This window comes from Daucus carota, chromosome 3 (genome assembly GCF_001625215.2).
Source record: "Daucus carota subsp. sativus chromosome 3, DH1 v3.0, whole genome shotgun sequence".
Classification (NCBI taxonomy): domain Eukaryota; kingdom Viridiplantae; phylum Streptophyta; class Magnoliopsida; order Apiales; family Apiaceae; genus Daucus; species Daucus carota.
The window spans coordinates 60,787,798-60,808,887 of NC_030383.2; the positions used below are offsets into that span (position 1 = coordinate 60,787,798).

A 21,090-nucleotide genomic window follows, 5' to 3' on the forward strand; every position below is an offset into this window, starting at 1 on the left:
TGCTTCGCACACGGGTAACGCTTGAATTTTTAATTTTAAATAATTAATGGTAATGTGTTTTTAATTGTAACATTGACTAATAAAAATACAATAAGTACTCATAGTGTTACGAATCACAATTGTTATTCTCTTACCTACAATGTAATATTAATCTTTTAGCAATAATTAGTTTTTGAAACTTATTATTGAAACTTGATGTATGAATAATATACATATTTAAATTAATTCATTATTTTAGCAATAATTAGTTTTTATTAATTTTTCATTAAATGATTAAATTTAGTCAATATATAAAAAAGAAAAGGCTAAAAGCAGAAAAGTTGCACAGGAAGACCTGGATGAAGTATGATGAAGCTGTACATATTACTGGATGAAGTATGACTTGCAAGTGGCAACATACCAACACAAATCAATCATAAAAGATGCACACAATACATTGAAACACAACTTAAACATGAATTTCCATTTTAAAGAAGATCAGATCCTAAAACTTAGTAACTACTGCACAATCACATGATACGCATCAGATGCATCAGCTGCAATACAGTCTGGTTTATCGACTGTTAAATGGGTCAAAAGTGTTGATCCAGTACTATACTCGGGGCTACTTGGAGAAACTTTTAGAAATGTGATGCCCTGCATTGAGCATGAGTCGGAGCAGTTTAGTTTAAAGCTAAATGCTAGCATGAAAAAAAATATTATGTATAAAAAAATAAAATAGCATGAAAAAAAGAGACACATGCTACAAAAACTGGAGCATGGCTCAATCGAGATGATAGGAGAGCTTGAAGAAATCATCCAAATTCACACTCCTAACGTGAAAATTTAAAAAAAATATAATATTATAAAACGTAATAACAGATCAATGCCATTGCCTCCCGCATTATCAATACTCTGATCTTTGTTCTCTGCACCAAATTTGAGTGCGAGTGAACTGAGTATTTCTGCTTGTTGCATTAGTGCTATAATATTTGGGTCATCCTTCTTGAGATATATACCTTGAATCAAGTCGGTGCTGGCTGAAAATGAATTTACAAAGATAGACAATAAGCCATTAAGTCTTCAATGTTGAACTATGCTAGTCAAAACATAATATCATGATTTTGTTCCGTCTTTGCCTATTTCCCAGTTGTTTGCATTACCTTGTGTTTCCAGGTCCCTCAAAATGTTAAAGTCTGAATGGTGGTCTAATTTGTTTGTCCATTTCTCTGAATTCCTCTCACGATATTTCAGTCATATCAGAGCTGTCATTTGTTCTGAGTGAAGAAGTTGACTGTTAACAATAACAGGACACTCATATATTCATAAGAAGCGGAACTACACAGTACCAGCAATACCATATCTTCTTATGGACTCAAGTCAGTCTCAGATTTACCTTACCTGCTCCTTTACGGACAACTTTCAAATTCAGGTGCTTATTATTGTTTTCCTTAATCAAACTCTTTCACATATCTATGAATACAGTTGCAAATTTTTATCTAAAATTACAAAGTACTCTCTATATTTGTAAAGTTAGACCTGGTCATCCCTTCCAATGGAATTCATATAAATAAAGTTCAAACATAAATGGAAACAGAACTATTTTAGAAGTTCAATAGTCAAGTTCAATCCTCAAAACAAATAGTTTGAGTATATCACTATTGTGCCTGCTATATTACCTGTGATGCGGTACAGAAATTCCTAGGTAATGTACAATAAACATTGTTCCATAAAGCAAAAAAAAAAAGAAGGCATTGTTCCCGCAGTTTGCACAGATCCACCAAGGAAAACAAAATGAAAATGATAATAAAGACAAAGGGAAAGAAGAGAAACAACTGACCTCCAATGCGGCGATCTAGATAACTTCAGCTAGAGAATCAACAACTGCTTCAGACATAGTTGGAGTTGCAATCCCAGCCTCATAGGCACCCACAGTGGCTTCAGACATAGTTGGAGTTGCAATCCCAGCCTCATAGGCGCCTGTAGCAAAGTAGAATCGACTACTTAAGTTGATATTATCCTCAGAAATAAGCAACTCCGTCTTAAGATCCCTGTCACAGATATCCTTGATTTTGGTTAGAAAGACATTTGGTGTCTGTGTGTCAAGTCATTATTTCAGTTATAAAAAAAAATGCTTAGTAATATAATAAATCAAGGAATTAAGCGGAGTAGTCTTGGTGAATTATATGTTTTCAGTACATACCATGGCATATTTGCAATGAGTTTTGTTGCACTGGATCCAATCAACCTCTTTGCAGGCCTCTGTAGCATCTTCTCCAAGAATGAGAATTCTGTATCTGAAAGTTCAGCACATGAAAGCATATAAAGAAGGCTACTATCATAAGTATAAAAGCGAAGAATATAATCAGTCCGAGACAATGCAAGGGCACAACCTTTTCTCGGTAACAGGTAGGCCTTTTGGGCAACCAGAACACTTGTACTTGCCATCCTGAAAAGCCATTTTTTCCGAACAATCTGGGCAACTGTAGTACTACCAGCTTGTTTCTTGAATGGTTTTTGCTTTCACAGTCACAAATATGAGCTTCTGCAAAGTACAAAAATATTTGAGCGCCACATTCCGAATGAAAAGCAGTTACTACAAAGCTACTATGACATATGATTAGGTTTAGAGATAAATATTTTCTAAATTAATTATGTAAGAGCTTGCAATCTAATTTAGTGTTTAAAGTAAAGACTAATTGCCATAATTGCGCTTAATATGCAAAAATAAAATAAAACTAAAGATACATGCACTTTACAGACTATCATACTCTTGATTGTAAGCAGCAAAGAATTTTGTCTTAAGATTAATGGTAGGAAAAGCTTTGTTGCCATGTATACTTGAAGTGGCATGTGGCTCACTGTTAGATTGATCTTGGTCTAGCATCATTGTCTTGAAGCTCACTGTTAGATTGAAATGGAGAGCTAGAATTCGAACATGTTTTGCTTATTATATTTTTGACATTTCTCAAATTGATATTTTGTCCCTGCAACAAAGTCTAATTGCAGGTCCCCTACCAAAACGCATCAACTGCAAGTAAATTAACAATGATAAATATTAAATGTAGATTATTAAAGGGTAAATAACTTTTTTTGACATGTAGTAAACTTAATTAAAAGTTAACATTCCCCAGTAAAAACACATGAAGCTAGGTTGACTGTGTTTCCTGTCCAGGAGCTTCATGTACAGCACGATAAAATGAAGATATAAGTAAATTAGACTTGGGTAAAAAAGCAGCAGAGGCATAAAGTTAATCCATGGTTTTGTGTATACGCTTTAAAGTTGACAGCAACACATAGTTTTTACCCAAGTCAGATGCAATCACATTATTAGGAACAAAGTCTTGACCTATAACAGAATCAGGATTACAAACTGCAATATAAATAGCATATCTACATAGAAATTTGTCCACGATTATGAATATGAAGAAAATACAAATAATTTACAAAGGGTCAAAATAACATAGTCTTAAACTTCTGATGGGTCATAGCGTACCTGTTTCTTTCCTGGATTTTGAAAGGTTGGACGCTATAACCATTTGGGCAACTGCATCAACGCATCAGTCATGTGTCCATTAATTTAAGAAAATAAATAAACTTACACAATCAAATTAAAAAAAAAAGAAAAAACCTATAGAAACACAATTCTTTAATCCTTATCCAAGATAGCACAACAAAGTGAAGGCAAGCCCCGTAATTCGATATGAATCAACAGAAACCTCGACAACCTCATTACTCAAACTCTGACCATCACTTCTCCGCAAAAGTAATAACAAAAGTAGTCAAATGACATATTAATATATAATTTAATATATAACAATATATTAAGTGTACATGCTTCACGTAGAGGTTAAATTCATATTTGTGAAATCCGCAAGACTTGAAATAGTACATTTGAAGAATGTTAATAAAGAACATTGAGATTGTTAATCAAAGAGCTTTTAGTTTGATAAAGAACATTATGAAGAAGAAAAAGAGCTTTTGCACACCATATTCATTTTGCGCATCATCTGCAACATTATACAAAACATTTATCTGGAAAATAAAAGCATAAGATTGTCGATCTCAAAAACAGCAGTGTAAAATGTTCAAAATTATCAATTTGGAATGGCATCGTGATGACCATGCTCAGCACCTGCTAGGTGAAACAGATTAAATATAATGCGGATTTTGAGTACCTTAGCAAAGAGTTTATTATCAGGCCAATGGTCAGAACAACTGATCAAGAGGTTCATGAAGCCTCAAGCAGCTGGGTATTCAGGATCATTTTCATCAGCGGTGCATAAATCTACGAATGGTGGAGTTTCTTCGCAACAGACCAAATTCTTGACACAAGCTACGGGGGATCAGAATACTCAAGCTACAGAACATTTATCGACGCAGGCAGAAAACCGTGCATAGTTTCACTGCATCTAACCTGAAGGCAGAGACTCAAACTCAATACAATCACGTTTATAGGAGAGATTGCAGTCTCAAAACTTAATTGAGATAAAAATACCGCACATAAGTGATGAGATGATAAAATCAGAAATTGCCCTTCTCACCGGAACAGTTACACCAACTCCCTTCTGGGAGACACTGCAGTGAAGATATGGCAGAAATAATGCATTTTGCCCAGCTTTAGTCAAACTTATGATTAATGCAATCACAATTCAATTCCAATCTTTTTCAGCATGCACAAATCGAAGTTGCTACTCTTAACGTTAAACTGAAGCTTGATAATTTTGTTTGCATCTAAAATTATTCCAACTCCCAAACTATTTCTGTATTTCACTGGCCTATCGTGTCAAGGAAGAACACCAATAAAAAATATAACATCTAACAAATCCCCGTGCCTTAAAATAAAATAACTTACATCATCATTTAGAGCAGGATTCTCTTTATTATCTTTGTGATACGTGTCCCCAAGTCCTTCACTGAAAATCTCGATGCCTGGTGCCAAATCAGAGATATCTGGCTTTAATATTTTTCAAAAACAAAGCCTGCATTATATTCACGTAAACAAAAAATTTTAGAGCCGAAACCAGATTAGTTCTACAATCCGTGGTCTATGGGAAGTTATAGTATAGAAGCTATACGATGAAAGTCATTTCTAAAAAATTTAGAAATCAACAAAAATCGTGGGTGAGTGGATTGTAGTTTAGATTGTTCTCCACCTACAAAATCACCCCGAGCAGATAAGATGACATATTATCAAACACGTTCAATACAAAATCATGCACTCAATTAATCATACCTGCAGCGTCCGTACAACAAATCCGTGAATTGATGCTTATACGTGCGGTTCAGATTCAATAACTTAGGAGCCAAATGGATGTAAACCATGTTCAAAATCCGTCTGCCAAAAGAACTGCGTTTGAAAACCCATGCTTTAGTTTGACGCCGCAGTAAAAGGCTTGAAAAATGGAGCAGTTTCAGAATTGAATTTGAAAGAGAGGAGCGTGTAAACTGCTACGCTAAACCGGAGCGCCCGTTTTTTTTCCGGATCCAACGGGAAGTTAAGTGTGTTGAAGTTGTTTTTTGGAACGGGTCGGTACCCGTTTTGTCGTGGATGATCCAAGATGCTTGTCAAATTACTTGTAAACCCCCAGGCAGTACTGATAAAAATTAGAAGGAAGGACAAAAAAGGTCATTTGGGAGATGTTTTGTATTCACAAATTAGGATTATATAGATATAGATAGATATAGATATAGATTATATATTTACATATTCTTTCTATAAATTATTTCAAATCAAACGGAGTCATTTACACTTTAAAAACAATTCATTTATCATTAATATTACAAATAATTAATTATTTTTATGTATAATTTATTAATTTATAATATAACAAATTACTTTTCAAAAAATATAAATTATTATAAGTATATATTTGTGATTTGAAATACTTAAAATCATATTCAAATTATAAATAAATGATTATTTAAAATTGTATCCGTAATCAAAACACATTTTACCATTATTCGCAAAGTATAATTCAAATATGAGTAATTAATGTGGTGGAGTCTGTACACTGCTACACCCGTCTAAATGCAATACTCCCTCCGTCCCAATCATTTATATACAAATGTTTTGGACACGGAGACCAAGAAAAAGTGTAAAAAGTGAGTGAAGTTAGAGGAAAAGTGGGTAAAGTGGTGGGACCCATTTATATTTAATGATAGATTTGAGATAGTGGAGGAAAGTAGTGGGTGTAATAATGTTTATATTATTATAGAATGAAGATAGTTGAAGAAAGTAGTAGGTGTAATAGTGTTTTATATTATCAAAAGTTACAATTTTTGGAATGTATAAAAATGATGGGACTTCCCAAAAAGGAAACTGTATAGAATTGACCGGGACGGAGGGAGTAGTTAGTACTGGCCTAAATGCCATTAAATGCAATTTTAATAATTCTTAGATTTTATCTTATTTTATGGTTGAATTTAGCTGATAGCCTGATACTGGTCGGAAATGATTGTAAAGCTGCTAATCTTAATTTAGTGGATACTTTGAAAAGTATTTGTAAATTTTAAAAGATTTTTAGTAAAAATCATTTTTGTTAATAATATTTTGTGAAAATAAAGTAATTATGGAGCCTAAGATATTCTTTAAAAAGCCTGGAACATCAATTTCTCTTGCTAAGTATTATGAATTTATGAATTAATTTACAAATTATACAATTTCACAAAAAGTGTGAGGGCAGTGAGGAGGTGGTCCACTTCATATATGGTCCTTAATTTGCAATGCAGGTCTTAATTTTCACCGTAAATTGCCGGCTATTAACTTGTGCAGTAGTATTGTAGGATAAATGCAAGATTACAAGTAACACAGCCTTATACAAATAAATTAAGACATGTCATCCATTACAAATAAATTAAGACATGTCATCTATTACACTTTACACTACAGTACTGTACTGGCTAGCTAAGCTAGTTATAAACATAACATACTTTCATTTCATACAACAGATACCAAATGTGAGAAGCTCCCACACTTGTGATCTTAGAAACTAAACTGTAATAATGAACAAATGGTCACAAATTGAATTCAAGTAAAAAACTATTTACCATAGTCTATGATCACCTGACTTTTTCCTTCATCATCAATATTCATCAGTAGCCTCCCACAGTCCAGAAATCAACAGCCTCTCCTGTTCAGTGTCCCAGAACAAATTATCTCCTTGCATGGCACTGTCAAGATAATCCCAACCCGGATTTTCTACGGATTCTTTGTGTATGCATGAAGCGGAATTTGTCACAGAAGGAGTATTCGTCTCTTGGTTATGATTAGCTTGCACCAGCTCATTTCCTGTCGCCGTAGCCAGGGCAGTCTCCAGTGATCCATTAAAATCCAGATCACCTAGAAAATCCATCCCAAATCCAGAGTCCAGAAAGGTACCACCTGCTATATCTTTACCGAGATCAATATCATTCCATAAACCTTGCTGGTCCGGGAGTCTTGTGCACTCGTTACTGATATTATCAGGCGTCCATTTAAGAATGTCGCCTAAGCTCTCCTCCATAAAGGGTGTTGGAGGCTCAATTTGCACTTTCAAGCTGCAATCTTCCGGAATCTCTAACAAGTTCTTCTCAGAGGGTGGAATCTTCGGGGCCTTGCTTCTTCCCTTCTTTCCCTGCTTTTGTAATTGTTCCATCAAAACCCGAGTTTCCACAGGCTTGATTTGATGAAAAACAGGGAGACTCTTTGCTTTTCTGCTCAAGTGAGAATTCCAGTAGTTCTTTATCTCGTTGTCTGTTCTACCATCCAAGTGACCAGCAATCAGAGACCACCTATCACAAAATCACACAAAAATTCATCATTTCGCATAACAAAAAAAACCTCAAAATCCAAATACAAATATGAACACTGACTTGTTTCCCAGAGCTGCATGCAGCTTAATAATGACATCTTCCTCATCAGAAGAAAACTGCCCTCTCTTCACATCCGGCCTCAAATAGTTGATCCATCTTAGCCTGCAACTCTTTCCGCATCTCAGCAGTCCTACAACAATCCATTAAACGATACCATAAACATACATTGTGCAATTAATTAATCTATCAACAACAATAAACAAGTACTCCCTCGGTCCTCATGAATCGTGTATATTGGAAGATAGGTACACGATATAGTTTTATAACTTAATTTTAAAATTTTCTTTTCCTAAATATAAAAAAAAAATCTTAAAAATAAGTTATAAAACTATGGAAAATGCTACATGCACAGAATTGGGTACAGAAATATTCACAGAATGAGTATGTGTCAACTTGTGATTGGAATGGGCCCCCTGCACATGCATTAATAGCACCAATTAAAACTCCCCACCTAGATTGCCATGTCATTTTGTGTAAAATTATGTACCTAATTTTGTGCATGTAGCACTACTCTAAAACTATATCTTAAAGGAGAATTCAAGTGTCGAACTGTTAAAAAACGTATAAAAATGAGTGGGACGAAGGATGATCAGCTTGGCGGATAACATACCAGCCTTCTTGGGCAGTGATCTCCAGGAGCCTTCGCCATTAGCCCGAATGTAGGCCGTCAAGATCTCGTCTTCTCTAGCCGTCCATCTCCCTCTCTTCAATCCCACCTTCTCACAGCACGGAGTTCTCCCCATCTCGAATTATATGTCCCTTCAACTATAAATTTACAGGAAAAATATGATCAGTATGAGGATGCACTATGCATGAACGTATATTTATACTTATAGAACGATAAATACGTATATGAATCGATTTTTGCGACAGCTTGCTCAAGCATTTGAAATTTAACTTGCTTAATTTCCTGATTAAGCAAATTAATATCGACGAGTAACTGGTGCCGTGACTTTTTTTAGTGCAGCAAATAACATGAGACGTGAAGCTTGTAATCTATCCAGAACCGAATGAACAAATAATGCAATTTAAATATATAAAATAATTAACATGATTATCACAACTAATTAGCTAGATTAATTACTGGATTAAAATACAAAAAATTCTTGGTAAATGGCGTGCCACGGTGACAAGAACGGAGAGTATAGTCGTGGCTTCTCGGCCGTCAGCTGGTGGATGACGGGGTCTCTATCTCCCACGTTGATCTTTGCGGCAACTTACCGACAATGTAAATGCATGTACGTAGAATTTTACTCCCTCCGTCCCACCCATTTCTTTACACTTTCCTTTTTTGGGTGTCCCACCCATTTCTTTACATTTCAAAACTTACCAAAAATAGTCAATGGGTCCCACCACTTCTCCACTTTTCTTTGCTTTTCACACTACTTTTACTCCACTATCTTCCTTTTATACATTAAAAATCAATGGGTCCCACCACTTTACCCACTTTTCTTCCTCTTTTCCATTACTTTATAGATATTTCTTAACCTCCGTGCCCAACCCATTCGATAAGAAAATGGGTGGGACGGAGGGAGTATTACGTATATGAACCGAATATTTCATTTTTATTCTTGTATGTCTTGTACGAAACTAGAATTATATGATTATGCTAAATGGTGTGCTATGGCTAGAATCATCCTTGCGTCAAATATATATATTTACATCTCAATTTTGTAAAAAACGGAGATCGAATTTAATCGATAAAGTTACGAAACAATAATTAATTGGATATTAATTGAATTGATCGAATTAGTTAGATTGATCAGTGATTGATGAGTGATTTAATCAGTTCGACGAGTTATGAGAAATTAATCGGTGATTTATCCTGAATCTGTGATTAACCACCAACTTTTAGAAAAAAGCATCTAAAAGAGAAAACAAAAGATGAGTTAAAAATCCTGACACAAAAAAAAAAAGAGATAAGTTAAAAATAGTTGGTTGTAAATTAATTAGAGTCGTAATTTGCTGGACGTGAAGAAATTGTTTTTTGATGTAATTGACTATATTAATTGATTTATCGACAGAATCATGCTTGTGTCGAAATTCAAATAAGAAGTTAAAAGATATTATTGAATTAAATCTTAAATGATAACGATCTCGAATTTTTTGTAACTTTTAGGGGCCGTTTAGTTAGGGGTAACTGACAAAAGAAAAGAGAAACAACCCGTTTCATTCCCTTTATTGTTGTTTGTTTCATGAAATCTGTCGTTGCCTTGTTTTGGTTTTAGGTTTACCTCAAATCCCTCCTGATCCATTCCCTACCCCCACCAGTATTTCTTTTCCTTTTCCTGATTTTTATTTTATTTTCAATTATAATTTATTTCAAAAATCATTAACATTAAAAAATAATATGTAAAATATTTTTGAAGATCAAAAATACATTTTAATTTAGTTTTTACATATTAAAAATAATTTTAATATAATCTATAAGTCAAGATATTTATAAAATTAATGAAATTTTTAAATGATAAAATATATCAAATTATAAACGTAAATATATTTGACTTTTTTGATATAATTTAATATTTAAAAATTAAATATAAGAATAATCATATAATTTTTCATTCTGTTTCAAGATCAAAACCAAACAGGTAATACAATTCAGTATCATTTTTTTCCTTTCTCTTCGTTTCTTTTTCTGAATTCCATTCCGTTTCCTTAACTCGAACCAAACCGCCCCTTAATTTGCTTTGCTAGAAAGTCAATATTGCTCACTTGATGTGTTAGTAGATGACTTGGTTTACTAAAAGGTTAAAGTAATAGAATGCCTTGACATAAGAGTGGTTTGTATAAATTTATAACTGTGGTAACTGTATAATGTAAAATTTTTATGATTCATTATTTAATCAGAAAATGATACTAAATTTTATTATATGAAATCTATAAAAGTTTATAGTAAATTTTTATTCAGAAAGAAAAAGTTCCAAGTAATTTGTGAAATTGTAATTTATAAAAGTATTAAAATGTAATGTCGAGTGTCGTCCTTCAATATAAACAATCGAGGGAAAGGGTGGTCTCAATGATAATATGATATGTTTTATTATTACATGAAACCAGGGATGTGTTTGTATTTTGTACGACGTACGTAGTTTGAAATGGGATACCGAGACACACGTCTCGTGTTTCTGGACTGCGTCCTGTGAGAAAAATATGACTAATATTTTATTAAAATTTAAAGCATTTATGATAATATTTTATAAGATTTTAAGCCAGAGCAATGTCATCTGGGTTTTGAGTTATTTTAAATAATTCAATAGTCCTTGCCTGAATTTCATGAAGTCATGTCATTTTTTAAGTTGCTTTAGACCAACTCCAACTATGTATCTAAATTTGAATCATCAAATAATCTAAATTTAGGACGGGATCCAAATTCTATTCCAACCATCCAAATATGGATCTAAATTCATCCACTCTTATAATATTCATATACTTTGATTTTAAATATTTTAGAAAATGATTAACTAATTTCATCATTAATTATAATAATACAATTAACTACTAGACAAAGATAAAATATTACAAAATAATTCGAAAAAGTTAAAACCGTATATAAAAATAAATTAAAAGTATTAAAATATTACATTAAAATACTAATTCTCATAATTAGTATATTTTCCTCACAAAAGCTCAATTGGTGCATTTCGAAATTCAAGATGGTCGATATTTATCTTTGATTTTTCTGTAGCGATTGATAAATTATTGGAATTTCCTGTATTTTGAAATTTAATTTATAATTAAGCGTTGTTTTAATTATATTATATTCTTAATTAATCTATCTCTAATAACATTAACAAAATCATCAAATAATAAAAGTAATAATATTTTAATGTTAAAAAGATTTGGATCAATGAATAGTAGTGATCCAAATTTGGAACAATACTATTCACAAATCCAAATTTGGATCACTTTTTAATCCACGGTTGAAATGGTTTGGGGCAGAACTGCCACAAATTTGGATTTTTGGATCACGGTCGGAGATGGCCTTAGGATCAGTAATTAACAACCACCCTAATTATCATTTTAATCTCTTCCTGTCTCAAAGAATTAAATAAGCCTACGTTTGGCAATGACCTTACCTAAAATTATAAATTACGTCAAATAAATGAATTATTATTTAGCTGTCCTTTAGCTATTCATATTTCAAAGTTATATAAATAAAGATAATTTCATAATATATAATTTAGTTGCAATGTTGTTTTTGTTCATCTTTCCACATCCTATTAATTGAATTGTTAATTTTTAAATTATAATTGATCCATTTTTAATTGATTAAACGGATTTTGAACTGATTTTTATAAAACAATTTTTAACTCAATTAAAAGTTAATCATGACGAAATTCATCCGCTGAACAGGTTGATAATTATCATCGATTTTTAAAACAATTGTGTCAACTGTCACGTGAAAGTTTGACGGAGTGCATGTTTGCATGGGGAATATTGCTTTTTCTTTGGGCTGTGTTTTGGGTCTCATTTGGGCCTCACTTGGGCCGCTGCTCATTCTCATTTTGATTCCTTGACAGAGTTTATCTGCAAAAGTATCAAAACAAATTTCTTACTTTAGTATTTGAGGCAATAAAACAATAGTTTTGTGTTCCCAGATTCTTCTTAAAAAAAATTATAAAATGATATGACACAGACCATAGGACATAAAATTTTCTACTCATATAATTATTGTAAATATATAAATATAAATACGGTTTTTCTATGGTGTATTCATAGACATATGCAAAACACGAAAATTTTTATGCTTAGATAATTTTGATTGGCTACTTTTTAATAATGATGGCCCCGTGCAAATACACCAACCACACCGATTAAAATATTCAAATCTAAAAATTTTCGCGTTTAGCAGGTGTTCTTGGACTCATACTAAACAAACCCATATAAACAATCTAAGGATCAATTGTATAAGTCACGCGCCAATAAAAGTTGAGGATCAATTTCAGATGTCAATCACTTTCTTTTATAAAAAAATTTATACAGAACATTTGATTACATTTTTTTCTGGTGAGTAATTAAAAGAAAAAGAGTATATTGGAGCTCGTGTATTTGTTTCTCCAATCATCTCATATGAGAATATATTTTAATATAATTATTTAATATATAAGATATATTTTTATAGTCTACTTTTAATTTTTCTCAATCCTCTCATGATATCTAAAAATACGAACTTAAAAGTGACAGCCAAACAACACCGTTAAACATGGATTTTTTAAACGGTCTTTCTAATGTGTGCCCAAGGGCACACAATAAATACTACTCCCTCCGTCCCTTTTTATCTGTCCATTTTGGAAAAAAAAACGCATACCAAAGAATAATTGATTGTATAAACTTTTTCATTGAATACCTCTAATTAATATCTTGAAGATGGTGGAATACCCCTACTTTATGTCTTGAAAACATGAATTCAACCAAGTTTTAAATAAGTCAAGCCTTGAAAATTGAAATTATGAAGATATATTTGAAAAACTATCATTAAGTTAGTTTTGAAAGAATAAATGGACAGATAAATAGGGACAAATTTTTACTTCCAAAGTGGACAGATAAATAGGGACGGAGGGAGTAAATTCTATAAAAATGGGCTGTTTTGATTGGTGGAGTTGATGTGAATGCAGGGGGCCATTCACTCACCAATCAAAATTATCTATTTTTATTGGAGTTAGTAACTATTATGTGCTTTGGCACACCATAAAAAATCTCTAGTAAAAAACAGGTTTAAAGTAGGGAAAATAGATTTTTTTGCCACTCAACTTATAGTGTTTTTAGAAAAATACCACCCAACTAATTTTTTTATTCTTTTAGTCACTAATGTTAGGTTTGGTTTTGTTTTTAGCCACTAGCTTAGGTTTGGATTTGATTACTAGCATTATGATAATTTTTTGTATCATCATTTATACATAGTGATAGTATCTAATATTTTGATGATGTGTCGTATGTTTATATCCTTATATATAGCAATAGTAATATAAAATGAGCCGATGAAAAATTAAAATCAGGAATAATTGTAATTATATTCTAAAAATTCAATAAATCATGAATATGAAATCAATGACTTCACAGTTCACCTTCTCTCATAAGATAAAGTGTAATTGAGTGATATGACGCATCATCTTTTGCTATTAAACTTTCAATGGACTAGCTCAGTCTAAGATCTTTCATAAATTTATCTTCAAAAAATTTAATAACTTTATCTTATTACAATTTTCGAGATAAATAAATAGAGAGGAAAACTTAATTTTAAATGATTGTCCTCTATATATAATGCATCATTTTATATTATTATTACTCCCTCCGTCCCTCTCATTAGTTTACAAATTTTCTCCAGTGCTTAGCATGTATTTAACATTTTTATAAAACATAGTTTCATAACTTATTTTTGTGTGTAAAAATTCAAACGCTGAATTTTCATTCGGAAGAAAAAAAATAAAGTTATATATGAAACTACATCTTTTAAAGGCCATATAATGCGTGTAAAATTCTTATCATCCAAGGTAAGCGACCTTGAAGACATAAAAAATACTACATATAAAAATACAAACATATATCAAATCATCAAAATATTACCGACTACCACTATATTTTAATAATGATACACATAAAATGTAATGCTAATAATCAAATCTGAACCTAACTTCAGTGACCAAAAAAAAGAGCTAAATCTAACACTAGTGAGTAAAATAAAAAAATTATAGTTCAGTGGTTAGTTTCTAAAAACGCAATAAGTTTAGTGACAAAAAAATTATCATAATGCTGGTAATCAAATCCAAACCTAAGTTGGTGGCTAAAAATAAAACCAAACCTAACATTAGTGACTAAAAGAATAAAAAAATTAGTTGGGTGGTAAGTTTCTAAAAACACTATAAGTTGAGTGGCAAAAAAATCTATTTTCCCTTTAAAGTACCAATCTTAAAAGCCCCTCCTAGTCACTGTACATGGATTGCATCAAGAAAAGTGTACACGTCACGCCTTTCCCGATTGATCTGAAATGCAATGACGTGTCATCTCCTCAAATATCTTTGGACACCCCATGTGGGTCCGTTCTTACTCGTGCCACGTGTTGACTCTCATCCCTGAAAAAGCTCAATGCATCCACGGCACGCCTCAATCCGCTAAACGACACCGTATCAGCACCACAAACGACACCGTTTTGCTCATTTAATGCAGTATTTGAGTTCCCTTTCTGGCAAAGTAATTGCGCAGAAGAATCACAATCAACAAACATACATACACAAAGTCACAAACACGCAATCAATTTTAATCGATCCAATTTTATAATTTCTTTCAATTTAACTATAATAAATTTATTAGTTAAAATATTTAAAATATAAAATTATTTTTTTATAAATCTGTATTTATATGTAAATATTTCCGCACGGAGGGCAATTAAAAAAACACACACGCATAAACAAAATGACCAAGAAATAGACACACACATAATTTAGTGATCAGCACAAAAAGAAAGCTCAAATTTCAACATTATTTTCACGTTAGCTCACCGAAATTATCGCCCAAATCTTTTTCACAATATATACACACAAACGCAAGACCTATACACACAAATTTGCATGTATGTGTATGATCACGTAGAGAGGGAAGAATAATGGACGGGTTATGCTTAAAGACGGGTTTGATGACGGCCCAGATCATCGTATCCGACGTCCGGACAACTCCGGCGAAAATTCCGGCGGCGGTTGGGCGGTCGCCGGCAAATGGGTCGGCGTCAAAATGGGGGTTTTCGATGAAATATCCGTTTAAATCATTGTGGCCAGTTGGTGGTAGAAGATTTGAAGCTGTTTCGCAAAACGACGTCGTTTCGGTGGAAGAGGATGATGAGGAGGAGAGTGAGGGAGGTTTTGGAGGGAGGAGAGATGGCAATTGGGTTTTGAAGATTTTGCAGTTGAGGGCTTTGAGAGAGAGAGAGGAGAGAGATGAAAAAAGTGATGACTTTGATGCAAGAAGTGATGAATTTGGTGAAGAAAGTGATGAATTTGATGAGAAGAGAGGTGGGTTTGATGAGGAGAGTGAGTGTTATGGTGAGGAGTGTGGGCTTTGTGGTGAGGGAGAGGAGGGAAATGTTGTGGTTGATAAAGGGTTGTTTTCGAAAATGTTGAGGAGGGTGAATTTGGGGGAGGCTAGGTTGTATGCTCAGTTGTCTTATCTGGGGAGTTTGGCCTATTCAATTCCAAGAATTGAGGTACAATTTTTGTGATTATAATTGTTATTTTTGTGAATGTTGGTTAGTTATGGTAGATTACAATTTAGTATGAAATTGAAATATGAAGGGGTTTAGGAGTTCTTAATTTGTTTGGGCTTATAGGTCTAGGATTGTGGTTTTGTTTAGTATTTACAGATTATAATTCAAAGTGAAGCGAAAATATGAAGGGGTTTAGGTGTTTTTGAAGTTTAGTGATCGGATGAGTTTTGCGTTTCCTTTAATATGCTGGTTTCTACTTGCTAGAGAGATACAGGGTGCAGTATTTCTTGGATACGTTGTGACGTTTTGTGTACTGGGATTACTTTGATGAATTACGTGTCTAGATGACTCTAAACCTAGTTTAGAATAGTGGTGATTAATTATGTATATTACTCTGAATTCGATCTGCCTTGAATTGAATTATCATCCCATATGCACTATTATCGCATATGGATGAGTCTTACGCTGTATAGCTGATTGGTTTTGTTGTGCAGCCAGGCAATCTCTTGAAATACCATGGATTCCATTTTGTGACTTCATCGGTGGAGAAACAAGAGCAGGCATTGAAAGCCGAGAGAGAGAAGGTTTTGAAAGATAAGGGTTCAGCTGATTATCAAAATAAAGAGAAGAGTTCACCTGACTCTCAAAAGAAAGAGAACGTTTCAGCCGAGGTTCTTGAAAAGGAGAATGATATAGGTGAATATTCTGAGGAAAAACAGGCGACCGGGGCCGAAGAAACAGAAGAAAACCCAAAGGACATGGCGGAGACAGATGAAGAAAAGGAGCGTGAGAATCAACTAAGTGCATACGTTGCTTATAGAATTGCAGCTTCTGCTGCGTCGTATTTGCTATATCATACTACTAACTTACTTCCCTTCAGATCTTCCAATGCCGAAGTGAGGGAAGACTTGTCCAAGGATAGTGTAGGCACTGTAAATATGCTGAACAATGTTGACATGATGAACGGGGACGTGGCCTCTCTTATTGCGACAACTGATTCTGTGACATCTGTTGTTGCTGCAAAGGAGGAAGTGAAACAGGCTGTTGCCGATGATCTCAACTCAACAAGTTCTACACCTTGCGAGTGGTTTGTATGTGACGATGATAAAACAACTACAAGATTCTTTGTGATACAGGTTGGGCCTGGAGTTCAATAATTCTTACATATTTGCATAATTTGGAATTATGAGACAACTTACTTTTGATCTTCAATGACGATTCAAATGTTTACACTTCAATCTAATTTGCCAAACAGATTCAATTATTAGCAGTTTGTAGAATACATCCACTTATATTTGGAAGTAGTTAGCTTTTGCAAATTTACTTATTAAGTTGCTGTATTATTTGCAGGGGTCTGAGTCGTTGGCTTCATGGCAGGCTAACCTACTCTTTGAGCCCGTCAAATTTGAGGTTAGTGTATTTTTTTTATTACTGATAGTTGTTTAGTGTATTATTAAAGTTAATATCTTTGTCGTTGGTTTTGCATTCCAAGGTCTTCAAATAATTAGGAATATTTTTGTCTTTACTTCGGATAATGAAGTTTCACCTGCAGAAAAGAGAAAACACATGCAACAAACAGATTAAGAAATCATGAAATTGCAGTGTGTTTCATATTTGCTTTTGTTTTATCTAGGGACTAGATGTGCTTGTTCATAGAGGTATATATGAGGCTGCAAAGGGAATATATGAACAGATGTTGCCTGAAGTTCGTAGCCATGTAAAGAATCATGGCGATCAAGCCATGTTCCGTTTCACTGGGCACTCTCTTGGAGGAAGCTTATCAATGCTGGTGAACCTTATGTTATTAATCAGGGGCGATGTCCCTCCTCCTTTACTACTCCCTATCGTAACTTTTGGGGCACCAGCTATTATGTGTGGTGGAGATCGTTTACTCCAGAAGCTTGGTTTACCCAAGAGTCATGTACAATCAATTTGCATGCATCGTGACATTGTACCCCGAGCTTTCTCTTGCAACTATCCCACTCATGTGACAGAACTTCTCAAGGCTGTAAATGGCAAATTCAGGGGTCATCCGTGCCTTGAGGATAATGTAATGTTTTCTTCATCGATGACAAGTAGAAACTAAAGTTATCTTTACTGATGCCTCACTAGTTTAAATTCAATTTAATTAATTTTTGCGTATATAACAGGGGTTGCTTTACTTTCCAATGGGGGAGTTCTTAATTTTACAACCAGATGAGAATTTTTCTCCACACCATGAGCTCCTTCCTTCTGGTAGTGGGTTATATCTGTTAACTTGTCCAGCTTCTGATGATAAAGAGGCAGAGAAGCATCTTCGAGCTGCACAAGTTGCGTTTTTAAACACACCTCACCCTCTTGAGATCTTGAGTGACCGATCTTCTTATGGTTCAGAAGGAGCCATCCTCAGAGATCATGACATGACCTCATACTTAAAAACTATACAAAATTTCATCCGCCAGGAGCTCAACCAAGTAAGGAAAACTAGAAGAGAACACCGAAGAAAGTTTATGTGGCCCCTCATTGCCCGAAGTAACTTAAATGAGGATATAGCCGTGGGTAGTCCTGTTGCATCATCAACTAGCTCAAATAATGAACAATTCAACTTTGCCGGTGTCCTACATACCGGTAGGGAATCTTTCAGACGGCTCACTAAGCTTCTTACATCACGGCACATGCACGTGGTTCTAGTATTCCTCTTTCCTGCAAGAATTTTAATCTTGGGTGCTTACAACATGATCAACTTCCATTGAGAAGGCTTCCATAAGGTCGGCAGTTGGCACCTTTATAAACTCTTCTAGTATTCTTCCCAGTATACTGGTATGTACAGCCACACGGGTTGGATCGTCCGCAGTACACAGGTAATTAGTCCAAATTTTATTATCATATATTGATTTAGAAAGTAATTTCCCCTCGTTTATAATGCGGGAAATTCAAAGGGTAGGATACCAAAGTAGCAAACTACAAATGTTAGTGACTTAGAAAGGAGACAGTTCATGTACTGAATTTTATCAATATCATTACTACCATATTCTTTCAATTTTTTTTAGTGATATGTTCTCAGTATAAACATTTCAATTTTCTTCAATTCTCCAGATATACAGTTTTACTATTTTTCTGCACATGTTATATCTTGTTTTTTCGAGGCTAAAGCCTTGAAGGACTATCGCGGAAATTCTCTTTACCAAGTGTAAAAATTCCGAACGAGACAGCAAAATGCTGGTCTTTTGTGGTTGGAAAAACTGACAGAGAGAGTGAGAGCTACAGGCTTTGCATGGAGGGCCAGTGATAACCCCCACGCAAAGAACATGTAGATGAAGACAATCCAAAGTGACTGGACTGGAAGAATGGTGCCAAATTGTGGTTGCCAACCCTAGCCAAACTGCTGACCAGATACATGAAAGTGGCTTCAGGTTCAGCAGCTTGTAGCTAAGGCTTACCCATCCAACAAAGCGTGTGCATCTTCCTAACTGTTATCAAACTCCAGCGGAGTCTAAGATGTTACGCTCCCTTTGTTGATGGTTCGGTACACATCTTAAGATTCTTATATAATATAATTTTATAAATCATTTTAATTTTTGTTTTCAAATAAAAATATTATATTTAAATATTTATTCATAAACAATAATTTTTAAAAATAAATTATTAAATTATATTTATAAATTTTTTGAAATACGTGTCTACGTAAATAGTTTGGAAACGAGCGGACGCAGACGTGATAGTAAGGGACCGTTTAGGTGAGCTTAAAATAAGTGCTTATTGCTTAAACTAAATAAGTAGAGTAGAAGTTATAAGCAAGATAAGACCTATAAATGATTAAAGTTTTGGGAAATAAGCAAAAACCCTGAGACAAAAACTAGCATTCCTGACTTTTTATAAGTGCTTCTTAACTTGGGAGCTGGACTTATAAGTTCTTAACTTGGGAGCTGGACTTATAAGTGTTTACCAAACACCCACTAACTAATTTCAGCATCATGTATCCAGTATCCATCACTATTATTATCCTACGGTTTGGCTAGTGTGTGCCCATGGGCACATGCTAAGCGCGAAATTTTTTGTATTTGGGAGCTTTTGATTGGTGTGGTTGGTGCATTTGCAGGGGGGTCCACCATTATCATGAAATAGGAGCCAATCAAAATGATCCAAGTACAAAATTTTCCGCGCTTAGCATGTGCCCATGGGCACACCATAGAAAAATCGATTATCCTATACCGAAAAGAGGGACAGTGTATCAATCAAATAATAAAGGGTGGGACGGTAGCACGAAAATCACTGGCGTAACCTGACCGTCGAGCATATAGTTGGTGAGGCGGGCAATTGAATTTTTATTTTCTATAAAATCTTTTAAACATGTTTAGTACGTCTACTGATTTTTCTAGTCACTTGTCGGCATGAATATGCTCCGTTTGGCATGAGTGTTGCCGACAGTGACAAAAGTTCTTGATTGAAAAATCTATTAATTCTATTGGGATTTTAATGATTTATTTTTATCTATAAATTTTAATAGATTGTATATGATTTTGATTTTGTGCGGATTCTTGATAAAAAGTCGTAGAGTTGATAGGATTTAAGCATAATACTTCAAAATTTCATTGATTTTGATGGGATTTTAAAAAACTTAAAATACACTGCCACAAAATCCATTATTTTATGAAATCCAAAAAAATCAATCAGCATTTGAATACCATCAGATTTCAATGAATTTTAAACAATCCTAATTGAATATCATTAGATTTTAAAGTATAATTTAAAATCTCAATTGAATACCACCAAATTTTGTAGCATAATTTAAAATCCTAATTGAATATCTCAAGATTTTGATGGATTTCAAACAATCCTAATCGAATACCTCGGATTTCATGAATGCAAAAAGATGCTTAAAAATCCCAATCCAATACACCCCTGTTAGACTATGTTGATATTAATGTCGCGCATATAGAAAGACTAATTTTTTTTTAGTAAAAAAAGTGAAAATTGTTTGATATATTTAAAATTAAATTTTATGAACAACAATTATATATATATTTTTTTTAACGTAGGAACCCGCAGCCGCTACCCTTCGGGTGCGCACTGGGTAAACCCAC

At 33.7% G+C, this 21,090-nt stretch overlaps 3 protein-coding genes across 17 annotated transcripts; 1 reads left to right on the top strand and 2 right to left on the bottom strand.

Annotated features, from left to right (window-relative positions):
- Positions 1–382: 382 nt before the first annotated feature.
- LOC108211290 (uncharacterized) lies at positions 383–5,646 on the bottom strand. Of its 15 annotated transcripts, none has more exons than XR_010290201.1 (9): positions 5,216–5,638; positions 4,835–4,911; positions 4,483–4,557; positions 4,158–4,396; positions 3,476–3,526; positions 2,183–2,524; positions 1,820–2,030; positions 1,143–1,256; positions 383–1,019 (listed from the first exon to the last, which is right to left on the bottom strand). XR_010290201.1 is itself a non-coding variant. In XM_064089957.1 (8 exons), exons 7-8 carry the CDS (start codon positions 2,425–2,427, stop codon positions 1,835–1,837), a joined length of 441 nt encoding a protein of 146 aa, XP_063946027.1. In that variant the 5' UTR covers positions 2,428–2,524; positions 2,751–3,010; positions 3,476–3,526; positions 4,158–4,396; positions 4,483–4,557; positions 4,835–4,911; positions 5,216–5,642; the 3' UTR covers positions 383–1,834. The 15 variants fall into 15 exon arrangements, 12 of the variants coding, with proteins under 12 accessions (XP_063946027.1, XP_063946031.1, XP_063946034.1 ...); XR_010290202.1 differs by having other exon boundaries at positions 383–636; positions 999–1,019; positions 1,143–2,030; XR_010290200.1 differs by having other exon boundaries at positions 1,143–2,030.
- On the bottom strand, positions 3,231–8,977 carry LOC108212863 (uncharacterized). Its single transcript, XM_017384577.2, has 8 exons — positions 8,444–8,977; positions 7,834–7,963; positions 7,090–7,752; positions 6,913–6,976; positions 4,835–4,936; positions 3,938–4,014; positions 3,476–3,526; positions 3,231–3,372 (listed from the first exon to the last, which is right to left on the bottom strand). The coding sequence occupies exons 1-8, from the start codon at positions 8,574–8,576 to the stop codon at positions 3,231–3,233; spliced, it is 1,362 nt and encodes a 453-aa protein (XP_017240066.2). The 5' UTR covers positions 8,577–8,977.
- A 6,249-nt stretch (positions 8,978–15,226) lies between these two features.
- Positions 15,227–19,055, top strand: LOC108215328 (phospholipase A1 PLIP2, chloroplastic). Its single transcript, XM_017387780.2, has 5 exons — positions 15,227–16,027; positions 16,522–17,163; positions 17,378–17,437; positions 17,661–18,077; positions 18,178–19,055. The coding sequence occupies exons 1-5, from the start codon at positions 15,434–15,436 to the stop codon at positions 18,757–18,759; spliced, it is 2,295 nt and encodes a 764-aa protein (XP_017243269.1). The 5' UTR covers positions 15,227–15,433; the 3' UTR covers positions 18,760–19,055.
- The last annotated feature ends 2,035 nt before the right edge of the window (positions 19,056–21,090 follow it).